The sequence below is a fragment of the Saccoglossus kowalevskii genome, chromosome 2, assembly GCF_978046115.1.
Source record: "Saccoglossus kowalevskii chromosome 2, keSacKowa6.1, whole genome shotgun sequence".
Lineage (NCBI taxonomy): Eukaryota > Metazoa > Hemichordata > Enteropneusta > Harrimaniidae > Saccoglossus > Saccoglossus kowalevskii.
Window position 1 is genome coordinate 14161726 of NC_140642.1, and position 12435 is coordinate 14174160.

Here is a 12435-nt window from a genome sequence, read left to right on the forward strand (position 1 = left end):
TAGAGTATTATTGACACTTCATAACACTAGGGGCACCATCTATCATAGACTAGATGCTGTCTATGATTTATGAATAATATACTAAATCGGCCTGTGCATGCTTGTTCCCATGGTAGTGAACTATGGAGTTATGGAGACCGCCAATCAGAGCTAACGCAGAATTATGCACAGTGCATCACCACGCCATTCTTAGGTGTACTCTGTTGGATTCCAAGTGGAATCTATCATGGAATACATTTCAGAAAGTGAGGTGCATCTAATTCAGTATATATATATTCAGTGACTGTTTTGGTGTATTATCTGTTGTGCTAAAATGATCAACGACCACCGGCAGACTACACATTAACCCTTTTGCCATTATAATGTTGATGTAGTTTGATACATGTAGTTCTATGTACCTATTTCTGTCTTAGTGGTGGAATACCACACAATTTTCCATGCAAACAAATCTAGACCAAATGTGTTTAAAATAACCAACTCGAACAGAAATTTGTCAGTTCATAAAGCATCAGTTCAGGTGTTATACTGAAGAAAAAAAAAATTGTAATTGCTACTGAATATATGCAAATGAGAATTTGTTAAGTCAATCACATCATTCAACTCCTTTTCAAATGACTAAGCATGAGAAATTTAAGGCTTCTCGGGAGTAAAAACTTTTATTACAATTCTCTGCAAAATACATGTTATATATACCGGTATATATATATTAAAAAACATCTCCACAGAAATAATTTCACTTTTTATTTCACGCTGGATGCAGATAAATTTGGCAGTTCATGGTTGATTTTTAATAATTGAAACAAAATAAATATTGTATTCATGAGCATGTAAATGGTATAACAATTATTAGTCCCAATTCAGACAAATTCTGAAAATGGACATTATTATATACTCATTTGGGTTCTTCTGCATACGAGTGATTGGTGCCCAAGCAATTTATGTCAAATTTGATACAATGTTTTATATGATCGACTGACAACCATCTTGGTCATACAAAATGTTAAATTCTATTATCTGTACTTTTACCAGTACGCAACTGTTTTACTATTTAAAATATTGTCGTGTAAACAGTAACTTGTTTGTTTAATAAAGTACACTATAGGGCGTTGTTCGAAAAAAAACCTGGTAATACCTCATCATTTTATCACCATCGGAGCAACACAACAGTAACATGCCAGCCCATCAGTTAATAACACAGCGATGTCATATGACTAACCACATGAAAATATCTGCAAGTCTATCATTAATCAGTGAAACAACATAGATATCTAACACAAAATGGCCGCCAGTCAGTAAACAATGAAACTACTGCTTGCATTTTAGCATCATAGTTTAGTATCATATTTCAGATCAACTTTTTCCTCTGATATTGAAGATAAAGTCCATCCACCTTCCCCATCTAATGTCAGCATTGTGGAGTGGAATTTTTGCAGACTGGTTCTGTGTCCTACACTGATCACAGTCATACCCATATCCTTACAGACTCTGTACAAGAGATCTTCGGTTTCATGAGATATTGCACTCGTAGCTTCATCTAGAACTACAACATACATGTAAAACACAGATTAGAAATATATATACAAAGCAATACGTGCAGAAAACTAGGCCTTCAATTACTATTCATTTTCATTTTATGTTCATGGACCACAATAGGCAAGTATATAAATTCTAATAACATATTTGGCAAGTTGTTTGCAACTTTGAGTAGTTATGGCTAACACAATACACTTTTAATTTTCTGAAATTGTTAGTAAGCAAGATTAATATTTAATGCTATGGAGAGATCACGAAGTCACTGTTTCTATGGAAATAAGTTCAGTATTAACATTTTTTACATGCTCTTTGTTATTTGATGGAACCTTCATAATCATAAACACTCTTGTTTAAGTGCAAAGTGGTAATAGCAAATACAGTAAGCACTCTTTCAATTTATCTAAGTTAAGTTTACCATAACATATTTTTAAAACTATCAACCAATGCGTTAATTATTAATGTTGGTGTAACTTACTAGCTATTGATGGTTTATGATAAAACAATCGAGCGAATGACAATCTTTGCATTTCACCAGGTGATAGCTCATCAGTCCAATAGACATCTTCCCCTTCATCGATACCTCCTACTCTGTCAACTAATGGACCAAGCCCAACAACACAAAGGTAGTTATGTAGCAGTGAATTTTCAGATGTATCACACTTTGCTTGGGGTGTCACCCTATCTGGATAACAGATCTGAAATGTAATCACACATTCGTTGACATTGGATGGTATACACTACCAGTACTATAAAGAGCAATACAAAAATACTGTAAACTTTGCTGAACAAATTTTAAAATGTTGCATGCCACATTGTACACATAAAACTAATGTTAAAATTAACTGACATGATTTTATGACTAGTAGGTTCTCATTGAAGGAGAACTGGTTAATTTTGCTTGAGACCATACCCCTTAGTCTCTAAGTTTTTTACCACTTGAGGCATCCCAGAATGTAACGAATGTGGCAATTCTGTGAGCTCTCATTAGAGTCGGTAATGTGAGGACGCTTACACTGACGGCAAGTCTGTTGGGATTTCACGGTCACAGGACTTCGTGTCCAACACAATTTATATTTATTTTTCAAGAATGTTTCATCAAAATCGCAACAGACTGCAAGCAAGTCAAGGGTCTTAATAATGTTAGTTGTGTTAACATTTTAGCTTCGATGTTGACAAAAAAAAATAGTTGACAAATCAATTACTTTGGTATTTTATATGTAGACAACTTGAGTGGACCTTTAATAATAAGCTTAACCTAATTTTTGTCATGTTTGGTTAACATTTTTGATTTGGACAACACAAGGTCAAAGGCGACCCAAAAAATGTTTCTTGAAAATCTTTTCATGTAAATTATTTTTATTGACAACACAGTTAAATTGATTTCACAAAAATATTACACATGCATGCTGAAACCTGTGATATCTTGTTGTACTAAAGTGGGAACCTTGTATTGCAAATAGTTAAAATCATTTGTATACTGCCCTCAAGAATTTAAGTCTATTCCTATCATTCTTTTGTTTTTATGATTTAAACAGCCATAAATGTGTTATAATTTTATTTATACACTGTTTTTACTTGTCTGTTCTAAATATCGACTCGCTGTGAAATTACATCTGTGATGTAAGTAGCTCTGTTTATTTTTATGATGCATTATAGTTTGGTGGCAAATTTACCTGTTCTCTGAGTGTACCATCTGTGAGGTATGGTCTTTGTGGTAGATACAGTATACCTTGTGGCCCTAGTTTCATGAATCGCTGTACATCACCACATTCTACTGGCCATAGTCCGCCCAGTACTCTTAGTAACGATGTCTTGCCACTTCCTGTACTGCCAACAATTAAAATATCTTCCCCTCTAGCTATTTCCATATTTAAATCTGAAAATAAAGAAAAGTTTATTTCAACCACTTGCGTATTAATTCGCATATCAATTCATTTGAATCATTGGAGATCTTGTTACTTAGACACAATGACGACTACACCCTTGGCCGTGAAAAACAATTGAGTGATGCATTACTCAGCATGAATAAACAGCCAATTAATATCAAGCCATAGGTGTATCATACGTTAGAGTTTGATAGTGATCTGTAGCTAGATTTAGGATAACTAAAATATTGGAGCTATCATGTGTCCTATTATTAATTAAGGTTTTAATAGTTAAGTGAGAAGTGTGTGTTCTGAATGTTAGCCCGATCAGTTAATGGAAATTACTATCTGATTAAAACTTGGACCAACTTATACTGGTATATGTGTATAGCAGTGATGTAGGTTTCATTTGAATTGAAACTATCATGTTTAGTATACATCAGTGTAGCTACCTCTATCACTAACATCTAGAGAAGGAAGATTTAGACTACAATCAAGGGCCACTTACTTTAAAAGTGCAGCAGACACGTGTTAGCAGATAGAAGTCACATATAAGGACTTTGTATTTAGATATAACTACCGGTATATACTCTTGTGCAAATTCTGCACCAAATTTTGGCAGAACAAATTTGAGGGGTTAAGTTAACAGATAGAAAGAGACATACCTCTCACCAAGGTGTGGTTGCAGTTTGGTGGAGAGTAAGAAACTTCACATAAGTGAAATGCTTTATTTTGGTTTTCTTTCAAACTATCTTCATCAACACTGGAATCATCTTTCCTATCATTTTCGGCTTCATTAATAACAGCTGATGGTACCAATAGCGTAGTATCTGTTTCTGCATCAGAGTTTTTATCTAATGCTCTTGAGTCATATTCTTTTTCTAGAATTAGTAGCTGTTCTCTCAATTCACCAATTCTGCATTTGACATGAAGGTGATCTGAATCAGATTTCAACCCCTTGAACGGCATACCGGTAATGTCAGTTTCAATAATAACTTGATTGACATCAGTTGCCTTAGAAAGTGGTTAGTTGATCTGCAGAGGGCTGCATGGTGTCTTAGCCAACAATTGAGCTCTGCAGACCTTGGTTTAGACTAAACATGTGCTGCATTTAGCTTCCACATATCTGAAACAGGTCTGTGGCCGCTCTAGGAAGATCTTTCAGTTTGGTAACAGGTTTTGCATATATTTTTCAGTAATTTCTTTTTTAATTCTGGATCTGGACATAATTTCCCATTTTCTACAGATACTGATCAACATTTTTGAAAAGATATGAGAACAATTATGTGGCTTTATTCTGTGAAAGGTGACAAGTAGCTTACAATGAGAACTGCTCTGATCATAAATAGATTTTAACTACCAATCATCCGTATTGTTTTTTGCAAGTTAGAAAATTCACACATTCAGAATATACTTACCTGTGGGAATAGCCAGCAATATCTGATATTTTACTGGATAAATTAATAAGACTTGAAAAACAGAATATCAAATACATGGATACAAAGGATACCTATAAAATATAAAAACAACATCTGTGGTGGGACCTGATAGTGAGAAGAATGCAATATGTGTTTTTTTGAACAAAATGTGGTTTTGAAACACATAGAATTATGACATCACTTGCACTAAAGCAAAAAGAATGATGTCATCACTTGCAATGAAACACAAAGAAATATGACATCACTTTCATTAAAATACAAAGAATTATGACATCACTTTCATTAAACACAAAGAATTATGATATCACATGGAAAATTGTAGATGAAATACTTACTGCACTGATAAGAGAACTAAGTTCAGTTGGTGTCAGGTGATCATAAACACCAAGAAATATAGGAATAGATATGATCAGATAACTGAGAATGCTTCCAATATAATTAAACATATTCACAGAAACTGTAAATACACATAAAAGCACAAAAATTACTTGTGTCTTATTTCCATACTCAAATGATAACACATTTTCAGGGATTAAAATCATAGTTATGCAACTCCTTGATCTCCATTTCCAGACATCAAAATGCAAAAATCGATATCCCTTCAACAATTTTTTGCAAAAAATGTACAGACTTTTTGTTCGGAAGTAGTGAGTCATAACTGATGCTTGACGAAGGTTTGTTGACAAAGTTATTTACAGCAACAAGTGTTGTTTAGATACAATCTGTTATAAAATTTGATGTAGATAGACAGGTTAGTTAACTTTAAAGTTACGGTTATCAGCCACATCCAAATAATTTTTATATCATGGACATGGTTATACAATAATGTTTGATACATAAACAAAGAATGGAACATAACATGAATAGTCACTCACAGTTCAGCCACAGATCCCAATTTATAAGCGTTTGCTGAACATTTAACAAGTTATGTAGTTTTCTGTTGGTTTTTTCTGCTTCCAATTCTTCTGCTCTGAAGAAAGCTATAGCTTCAGAATGTACTCTGATCTGCATATGACGAAACCTGGTAACCAGTAAAACAATTTGAAAGTATTATAAACAATTTTTATTTGTTAAGATTAGGTATTATTATCAACTCAATGATATAGATTTATTTTGTTAAATCAAGGTTTATTTATCTCTCCAAAACTACCCTGTTTACATTCTGCATAGTTGCTGGTTGGAAGAACCAGTCGTTCGCACTTGAAGGTAAAATAACATCATTGTTTACTACTATGTGCTTCTGTTAATCAAACAAACTTTAGGCAATTGCGAGCATGTGTTGATCAGTTACCACACACTTGCATGCTGGTTGGCATATAATTCCTGGAACAACTCTGTGAAAACCATGTGAAAAAAGTACCTATTATGCATGGCATTTCAACCTAAAACCTATTAGGTCTGTGCATTTTCTCATGGCATCTATGCACCAAGTTTTATTGAAATCCAACCAAGTTCTTGAGAAAATTAGATACATTTTTTCTCTGCTTATTAGTTCTTTTGGCATGCTATGATTCTATTCATTGCATTGCATAACACTGAATACAAGTCATTGTCAATGACATGTCCCCGTTCCGTTCATATTTGAGTGACATATACATTCAAAGCAGATCATGACCGAAATGTACCTGCATATGTACAACACATTGTACTAAATATGAACAAAATCCATCCATGCATGACTGAGATCCAGTTCCGGAATTGTGAAAATACGTGATTTTGATGCATTTTCGGCCTTAAAATGGCCATCATTCAGCTATTGTTAAGCGGATCATGAAACAAATGCACATATCTATTTGTGACATGATGTACCATGTGTGTGTGAAGTTTGAACTTGATCAATCCAGACATGTCTTGGATACGAATCCAAAACTGAATTCTTTAAAACAAAATGGCCGCCAGTCGGCCATTTCGAACTTGATCCGAAAAAAAAAATGACGTGCATCAAGGTCCTATTATGTTTAATGTATGTACCAAATTTGAATAAAATCCGTCCATGCATAACTGAGATTCGGGTTCGAAATGGTGAAAATGTGCGATTTCAATGCATTTTCGGCCTTAAAGCGACCGTCATTTGGCTATCGTTAATGAGATCATGAAACAAATGCACATACATATTTGTGACATGATGTACTTTGTGTATGTGAAGTTTGAACTTGATCAATCCAGACATGTCTCTGATACGGATCCAGAACTGAATTCTTTAAAACAAAATGGCCGCCAGTCAGCCATTTCGAACTTGATCCGAAAAAAAAAATGATGTGCATCAAGGTCCTGTTATGTTTAATGTATGTACCAAATTTGAACGAAATCCGTCCATGCATAACTGAGATCCGGGTCCGGAATAGGGAAAATGTGTGATTTTGATTCATTTTCGGCCTCAAATGGCCGCTATTCGGCTATCATTAATCGGATCATGACAAAAATGCATGTGCATATGTCACTTATAATGTGTGATGTATGAGTGAAGTTTGAACTTAATCGATCCATGCATGTTCGAGATACAGGTGATCACGAACGCAAGCACGGACGCACACATGGCCAAACATAAGTCCCCGTTTTCGGACTATGTCCAAATGGGGACTAAAAAGGGTATTCTCCACACCGATATTGTTACACCTGTTTCTGTGTAGTGAGTGTTTATAACTACCTAGTATTTGTTTACAGAAAATAAAGAGTCCTGACTCAACTATATGCCATACCTGAATATTCCCTCATTTTTTTCTTGTTTGAAAGTGAGGTCGACCACAGGAGACATGATGAACTTATTGATGATGGTTCCAAGTATAAAATATGCATAAATAGCAACAGGACCAATCCAACCGGTACTGTCAAAATAGTCATACACATTGTAATTCAAATTGTGGAAAAAATAAATACATCATAGAATAAATCCAGTTACCATATTTGCTCTATTACTAGTAATAGTGCTCACAAAGGACAGAGTTATGTACATACAGTAAATGCATTTTTCTAATACAGCAAATTTGATATATCATTTTTAGTTTTATTTTATTTTATTTAATTTTTTTGATAGCATCAGTATTACGGTAATCTGAATAATTAATGCATTTTAAATGCATTGTATACTTTACATTTTAAACATATTCTCAACTGTGGTGCTTTATTGAATTTGAAATAACAACAGACATGTGGTGATCAATGTTTACACGTATAGTTATAGATATTAAAAATATGCTCAAACACAGAACAGAAATAGACCAATAGTAATGTATATACAAGTAATTATAAAAACATCAATAACGAAATTAAACTAAAAATAAAATAAAGAAAAGAAATTATGATGCAAGTGCACGTGCATTTTAAATGTGAACTTACCTTTCATAACACTTCCATGTATAGTATCCAATTGTAAAAGGAGATATGAGAATTACTGCAATACACTGACTGAATTGTCGACAAAGTCTGTCAACATCCTGTGTTATTCTCTGATCTCTGTTGAAGAACAATCATGAACTCTATATTATTAATCAGAGACTGAAATGTCCATGGACTATCATATTTTTATCGATTCAAAATGAGATTTAAGATGAAATAGATGGCACAATGAAAGACAATCCTGAACAAGTAGGTATTAAATCTTGGGGTAAGTTTTCTGTTGATGATCAACTACTGATATATTAATTATGATATGATAGTAATATTTTGTATTATTATACATCTGCCACCCTAACGCCATTACAGTGTGTCGTAATTTTGTGGTATTTTATGGGGTATTTTTATCCTACCATATTAGGAAATGCGAATTCCAAATATGGAATGATTACGCACGTAAGCGTCCACTAATAATAAAAACAAACATGGTTGCCACCAGCTGTACTGTCTTCATGCATACTTTAAGGTATCCTCGTAATAATCTTATTATTATTGGCAATTGCAATAAATTAAAAAGAAAGAATGGATAAACTGTGAAAGCAATCTGATCTAAAGTATTGAAGTTGATAATAACAGAACAAAAATAATAATAATTGATTGCATATTCATGAAAGAGACAACAATTAGTATGTTAATTAGGTAATTAATATGCACATAATTTTGACTCTAAAGTAGTTATCTGCAGAAAAGCTTACAATTGGCTTATTATTATGCAAATTAACTATTTAATATGCAATAAACGCAATACATTTCAGTCAGACTTTACTTTCCAATACAAGTGATCACTCAACTCATCTATCAATTTCTCAAATCAAGACCCAGAAGAGCTAATCATAACTCTCCCAATCCATGCTATTTTAAACAGATTTTGATAGCATATCTTCCCTAATCACCTGCGCATTACTGTGATCAGGAGAGCCAGTTTTAGCTCTCAGATTAAGCAACTGTGAACGCATATACATGTATCAGTTAGTATTTTCCAATGAAACACTAAATTTATTTCATAAATATATCAAGTAAATTGGGCAAGTACAAATGATACAAATGTTGCATGATAACCCCAAATAAACAAGATAATTGAATATCTGATAATACTTACACATTGTCAATATTACTCTGTAACATTACATTGAGTTGGTAATAAACAAACTTTTTGAAGTATTTATTGTGAAGCCATGATGTTAAATACTGTCGCCAAAACAAATACAGAATATCACACAGGTATTGGTTTGCACTTCTTGCCTAAAAATATCAACAATGTCATTAAGATTTATGGACCATCAAATTACTGTTATTTATAATAAAAAGAAATCAAATACTATTATAAAGCTTATCCCATTGTCTAGTTTGAATTTTGCAAAGCATGATGGGAAAATAATAACAATGGAGATCTCTAAGCACTGGTTTATATTTCATACTGTATCTTTATCTCAACATTCATAAATCACAAATGTTATCCTTATTAGTAGACCAGCTAAAGTCAGATAAGAAAATTAGATAAGCTGAGACAATAAAAGAAAACTATGGTACTGTACAGTATTTTTATAACCTCGTAGCTCAGTCATGCAGTCAAAATATTTTAGACAAAACATTGTAAGACAGAAGAAAATTACAATTTCCAGGTTATATGCAAATAAGCTGCCTTAATCATTGCAATCCGAAATAAAAAAACACAGATATTTAGCTTCAGGAAAAAATGTATACTCACTATTGCCACGGCGATTATAAGATACAATGACTTTGGCACCAACTCTTTGAACCCCTCCTCATCTTTCTCTCCTAACACTGCATAGTACTGACTGGGTATCAATCCTACCCAATAAATTATAAATTGTTCTAAAAAAACAAACAATGAAAACATGCAGACATAAGAAGAGTTTATTGTAAATTTTGTCATATTTTTTAATAATACTGATCCAGAATGACCTTTGTGCACCAAATATACACACAATGGTTGAAATGATACAATGTACTGTCTATGCATATGTAAACAGTAGACAGTCATATATGTGTGTTACATGACAGATGATTTGGGACAATAATTGTGTTCGCACACAGCTCTTAGCACGGGCTAAGAGGTCAAAAACAGCCTGCAGTAAGAAAATGTGTGTTTACACTTAGTAGGGACTAAGAAATTGCAATCTAAATCAGACCTGATTTTAAGACATGGTCTAGACCCTAACTATTTTGGTATTTCATTTCAGACATGACAACCAACATGAGCACATCTAGAGACATTAATCGTTCTGGACTGATGATGAAATGCTGTATTACTGTTATTCTGCATCTTTTGCATTGTGATTGTTTTATAAACATTCAAAATATATAGCTCCCTGGTTACTGCACTGAGAAATTAAAAATAAAAAGGTCTGAAGAATTGTATATTCTTAATAATACTTTTGGTCATGCCTTATCCTGTAGTAACGGTATGTTGTCCTGTCACATGCATGAAAGGATCTGGGCATAGCTGATATGCAAGCATATGGGATTTGCTTTAATTTTAGCCCCTGCTAGAGTGTAGCCTGAACACAACTAATGACATAAATTGAATCATTTTGATATGGAATATCTCATGAGGACCTTGGCTTAGTTCCAGGCCTAGCAGTTGAAAATTGAAAAATAATATCAGCTTACAATAATATAACCCTTGCTCAGTATTTACAATGATTAAACAATATGAACAAATTGGTGAAAAATCCAGCTCATGGTGATTTAATGCCCCCCCCCCCATGGAAAAATGTATGTAGATCAACTATCATAACCTTGATAATGTCATATAATAATTTGAGAAAGAATAAAAATGACATGAGAGAACATGAAATTTGCAAGTCATGTCTTGTAGAAAATGGCAGATAGAATGAGAAATACAAGAAAAGAATAAAAAATAAATAAAGTTATTATTAAATATATACAGAAGATTGCATTATTTTCATAATGTGCAAAAAAAAAAATATTTTAGGAAACTTTAATTTACTGCATGAGCTATCATTGTATGCAGATTTTGAGTTCCTGTAAGTATATTTTTCATTTGCAGTCAGTTGCTGTCAAGACATTAAAGTACTAATCTTGTAATATACTTCCCACAATCCTGTTCAACATAATTCAACATCACTACTTTTTTGTATAAACATTGAAGTCTATTTTTCAAATGCAGTTACATTAGATTCGTGTGGGAGTGTAATATTAGCCAAGTTCAGGAACATTTTATGTGAACAAACAATAACAAAATAATAAATCAGGAATACTCATGAAAACCTGCCAAAAAACATGTACAATGTATAAAAAATAAACTTTTTTCAATATTAACGACTCCTGTTTTTTGTTTTTGTTTTTTTTTATGATTATGAATGAATCTTGAAGATTTCAGAACATAAAGCACAATCTCAAACCATAGACCTTTTATAAATATTATGCGAAAATAAACATAATAATATATACAATAAAAATGGAAAAAGCATGTATGTATGTAATATCCAATGTAAGCGCATCTCAAATAGAAGTGAACATTGCAAGTGTTGTATCTGGAATAATTTAACTCTTATCTGGTTATGTCAAAATACACAAGACTGGCAGGTTTAGAGCTAAGTATGACATATTTTTCCTGTGGAAAACACATGTAATGTACATAAGCGCATACACTTCTAATAGAGAAAATACAGTAGTTCCATATAGAACTTTCCAACTATTACTGGTGGTTAATATTTTACAATTCAGTGATCCTTACGCATCAGTGATACAATGACAAGTAAGACAACTAGGAGAACACTGACAGACTTCCATCTTGGAAACATAATCTTTAACAGACACCAAAATCTCTTCACAAAAAGCCAGTCACATTTGTAGCTGTAAAAAGAAAAAAAAGTATATTAACTTTGAATTAACTTTACCCAACTCAAAAAATAAAACTGATGTAATTTATATTATTTTTAAGGATGCAGAAAGTTGAATAAGATATTATTTATTTATTTATTTATTTATTTATTTATTTATTTATTTATTTATTTATTTATTTATTTATTTATTTATTTATTTATTTATTTATTTATTTATAATACGTTATCATCCTTTTGTTTTCATTGTAGATTTATTTAGTAAATTTATTCTAAATTAGTAAAATTTACTAAAAGTAAATTTATTGACTAATATTGTTTCTTTTTCGTCTGCTCTCCTAAAGGGTCACACAGTCAATGACCTCAATGAACAAC

The 12435-nt window shown here is 32.5% G+C and overlaps 1 protein-coding gene across 2 annotated transcripts in view; it reads right to left on the reverse strand.

Annotated features, from left to right (window-relative positions):
- Positions 1-637: 637 nt before the first annotated feature.
- LOC100378685 (lysosomal cobalamin transporter ABCD4-like) overlaps positions 638-12435 on the reverse strand; it is a 31997-nt gene continuing 20199 nt past the window's right edge. For both annotated transcript variants that reach the window (XM_085491833.1, XM_002739198.3), the window contains exons 2-13: positions 11955-12073; positions 9939-10066; positions 9330-9472; positions 8174-8290; positions 7537-7662; positions 5713-5858; positions 5173-5294; positions 4817-4908; positions 4064-4314; positions 3207-3409; positions 2009-2228; positions 638-1540 (exon numbers count right to left, since the gene is read on the reverse strand). In XM_085491833.1, the coding sequence (XP_085347959.1) occupies positions 1326-1540; positions 2009-2228; positions 3207-3409; positions 4064-4314; positions 4817-4908; positions 5173-5294; positions 5713-5858; positions 7537-7662; positions 8174-8290; positions 9330-9472; positions 9939-10066; positions 11955-12021 (1830 nt within the window). In that variant the 5' untranslated portion in view covers positions 12022-12073 and the 3' untranslated portion in view covers positions 638-1325. The remainder of the gene's footprint in view (positions 1541-2008; positions 2229-3206; positions 3410-4063; positions 4315-4816; positions 4909-5172; positions 5295-5712; positions 5859-7536; positions 7663-8173; positions 8291-9329; positions 9473-9938; positions 10067-11954; positions 12074-12435) is intronic.